General features: G+C 36.1%; 1 protein-coding gene across 1 annotated transcript; it reads left to right on the forward strand.

Annotated features, from left to right (window-relative positions):
• Positions 1-2,643: 2,643 nt before the first annotated feature.
• On the forward strand, positions 2,644-3,397 carry SARC_00940 (hypothetical protein; the record flags this gene model as incomplete). Its single annotated transcript, XM_014305365.1, has 2 exons — positions 2,644-3,320; positions 3,379-3,397. Exons 1-2 carry the CDS (start codon positions 2,680-2,682, stop codon positions 3,395-3,397), a joined length of 660 nt encoding a protein of 219 aa, XP_014160840.1. The 5' UTR covers positions 2,644-2,679.
• Positions 3,398-4,139: the final 742 nt, after the last annotated feature.

The following is a 4,139-nucleotide window of genomic DNA, read 5'->3' on the forward strand; positions in this document are numbered from 1 at the left end:
TGAACAGTATGATGTATGACGCAAATTTATATAAAATAATAAATACATATTTTAAAAAATTGTCCGCGCGGTGGCGCGGTGGCGGCGGTGTTCAGCGTTCACGTTTTCCGTTTTTGTTGTTATTGTGAACTTCTTGTGACTCATGTGACTGATGTCAACTGATGAATGAGCAGAGAGAGAGTAAATATTTAAATATTGGAGACTAGTCAGCAGGTCAGTAGTCACTCTACTAGTGGTCTTCTGCGCTTGTTCAGACATAGCCTTCTGAAATGTCTAATTTTCAGATCTTGTGCGTATTTTTCTTGATTTTTTTAGATCACAGGGGGAAGTTGGGAAAGCTTTCAAAAATAAAATCGCAGAAGGGAGTACATAAATATGTAGGGACTTTTATAATTTACTATATACATATATAAATACTTTGCAGTCAAATCTCCTGGCTATTATGTAGTCAAAATTAACTAGTTAACCTTGATGGCAGTCCGGAAAATTTTGGCATGGGTCGGTATTTTTTTACACACATAGATTTCCGATAAGCTAAACAGTGAGTGATTAGTTCTCTCTACGTTACAATTTACACCATGAATAATTTTTAAAGTCAAAGCATATGTGAGTGAAGCAAACTGAATCATCCATTCAATAGGAGGGCCCCTAAAAAGACAACTGAGGGTCTATGAGATTATTGTCGCCTTCGATCCATCCTTGTATAACAGATTATATACCCAATACAAGCGGACAGCCGCACATAAATAAGATAAAGATAAAGTGGAAGACGATGATAGCCACGACACAATTGAGACTTACATAGCTTGAGTACAAAACAATTAAGTACAAAACAATTAAATATGTATGGCCACGAGACTAGTCTTCTCTGGTTAGTAGTCCGGAAAATACACCCTGACGGAGTTGCTGACTATATTTAAATATAGTTTATATAGCAAAAAAATTAAAAATGCAAACCATTTTTTATTTAAAAAAAAAGAATATATATATATATATATATAAGCGTAAATTTGAAAATTACTTTTTAAAAAGCCAGGCTGGGTCCATGGGAATGATGTATTTACATATTGAAGAAAAAAGTAAAATATTATTTCTGAAAGAGCATTCTGTATTTGCCTGAGTTAAGTATTTATATATAAAAATGATATAAAAATGTTTATTATGTTAAGAAAAATAGATCGTGGGCTTTGCCTAAAATGTTGAAAAATATTGATCATGGACTTTTAAAATGTTGAACGTAAATTATCAATATTGATAGTGGAGAGGCGTGGACTATTTAAAGTCATGTTGAACGTAAATTTGAAATATTGCATTATGCTTTGCCTCTAGAAAAATTAAACGTGAAGTATGATTCTGCAAACGTTGAGAGGTCAACTAGAGGATAAAAAACGAGCACATTCTACCATAGGAATACGGACTACTTTCGCAAATGTTGCCCCAATCCCAGACTCCCAAGTCCCAGGGCAGTGGGCAGGCCATGGCCTCAGGCTGACCCGGCTACTACTCTAGTAGTGGCTGAGCCTGGGCATGAGGTGCATTTCTATCAGGATTTATGATCGGAATTGTGTTTGGATTTTTTTTGGGGGGGGGATTTTTCTTGCTTTTGTTTTGAATTTTTAAAATTCGCCTCGACTTATTGGTGTAGAGAAAATCCGATCATAAATCCGAACATAAATAACATAAATCCGAACCCGTTAAAATACAGTGCCTGAACTCTGAAGTCCAGTCTCTGTCCTCCTGTATCTTGAGAGTTGAGACTCTACAGTCTACAGTCTACGTCTCTACTAGTCTACGGCACTCACTCTAAACTGAGAGAGAGACTGAGTGCCTGAGGGAGACCTTGTGTTTGTTCGAATTTTAAAGATATATTTCTACAAAAACCGGCGCAATAGAAAAAGAGTTTTTTAAATTAAAACAAAACAAAAATAAAGCAATGTATAGTTTTGTTTTATAAAATTAAGGAAATAAATATTTGTGAAATGAAATGAAAAGAAATAGTTTGTGGAATTACATTGGTTTTATAATCAAATTATTAATTCAATTTCCAATTCACCAGTGTAGGATTTTCAAAATAGTCCCGAAAAAATTTTCCGTGTTCATAAAACTATCAATTCCACATAAATACTCCAGGCCGATTGAAATAGAACACACCTCGCGGTCTCATAGAGTCTCACACGAAATCCCAAAAATGAAATCCAGAGCATTGGGGACCCAATTTCCCAATTGTTTTTGAAAATCGCAAAATAATTTGCTAAACGGTTTTTCAATTTCACCTTGATCGAAAATTTCGACCGGTGCAGGAATTTTTTAGCAAACCCTTTGAACCCTTGCGTGGAATCTGCGGATAGTCTAAAGATTAGTTTTAAAAAATATCATTAAAAAACAAAAATGGTATAAATTTAGTTTGTTATTTTACAAAAAAAGACAATTACCAAAGTATTATATAATATATATTGTAATTTTATAAAAAATAATCCAAATATGTATGTACATTAGACAATCGCACCTACTACTCTAGAGAGAAATTTATTTATAAAAATAGCCTCCTAAATTTATTATTTAGAAGGCTTAAAAATAGTACATTGGTCTTTTAAAAGTCCACCACTTTGACAGACGCCCGTCAATTATCAACTGGCACGCAACCTTGATTCAATATTTACATAACACTTAATCGTCAACATGACGTCTCAAAGGGGTAGTTTACAAGGGACTATGCCTAGCATACAAGAATATGGTGAAGGTAATCGATACGGCCAAATACCAGCTAGTTACTCAGAAATCAGTAGCAAGAAAAGGTTTGGTGCGTCACCAGATAATGCGCTAGTAACGCTTCTAAAGAAATCATATAAATTGGCACAGAGCAGTGATAAAAAGAAAAAGACTGTGACGAAAATGAAAGATGCTAGCAGCGTAGCTTTCATGAGTACGTCTACACTTTCAGAGAAACAAAATGGAGATTTAACATCAATGATGTCACGGTCCGGTTCGAGCGATTCGCAGCCAGGGTTGATGGAGATATTGAACTCAAATGGTGCTCTCGCCGAGAAATTGAGGGCAAAATTGTTGGAATATGCGAAAACAAAGTTTTGTGAAGAGAGCATGCTGCTGTTCTTGCTAGATTACATACTATGGCACCGTGGAAAAGATACAGACGGTGCAGTAGAAAGGGGACAAGCGATTGTGCATAACTACGTAATCAGCTCGGCAGCATACCAGATCAATATGCAAAAAAGCGCGATTGCATCTGCTGAAAAGGCCCAGATAGAAGGTCTCAAAACTTCTTTGGCAGACATTGCTTCACAAACAAAAAAGATATTCCGGTTAGGCGTTTTCAAGCCATTTTTAGATAGTGTAAATATCGACCAGTTCGATACGCAGTGTTACACAGGGCATATAGCGATCGACCATCGCTCTGTATCTTCCATTATACGTCGATCAATAAAAGAACAAAAGTTAGGTACAATACATCTGTATAACAGCTATTCATTTGGCTGGAATGAAGCACCTCTGGCCTGCGAAAATAATATTAATTTCATAGTATCTATAATTCGTCGCAGTGGATGACTGTAGCTTCTTCAGAGAGTATGTTTGCACGGATATTAGCAAATAGTCGTGAAAATACACAGTGCAAAGCCGCGAATCCATCGGATGTCGATTCTCCCTCCCTTTTTATCGGCGAGAACAGCCTATTAGGAACGAATCACTGGTCCGGATTTCTGTAACCATGTTAAAAGTAATAATAGCTGTTGAAATTATGTCGCTGTTACAATTTGGTATACCAAGACCATTTTTCGGACTTAACAAGCATATTTAATACGAAAGATGAATTATAAGCAATGCTATGGATCGATACATGTACTCTCATTCATAGTTACAGAAGATCACACGGAGTCAAAATATCGAAGTCATAGTTACAGAAGATCACACGGAGTCAAAATATCGAAGATTTGTGGATGCGAATTCTCAATCAGTCATGTATATACCTATCCATCGATAGGTTCGTATATATGGCCATTGACGTGTGCATTTCAGAATTAAGACAACTTATAATAAAATAAGGGGGCGGCTTCTTACCCGGCGCTGGCATGAGTCCAATAGTGCACTTTTAAAGAGTATGTATCACAATCCCAAACACTTCC

Source organism: Sphaeroforma arctica (genome assembly GCF_001186125.1).
Source record: "Sphaeroforma arctica JP610 unplaced genomic scaffold supercont1.33, whole genome shotgun sequence".
Classification (NCBI taxonomy): domain Eukaryota; class Ichthyosporea; order Ichthyophonida; genus Sphaeroforma; species Sphaeroforma arctica.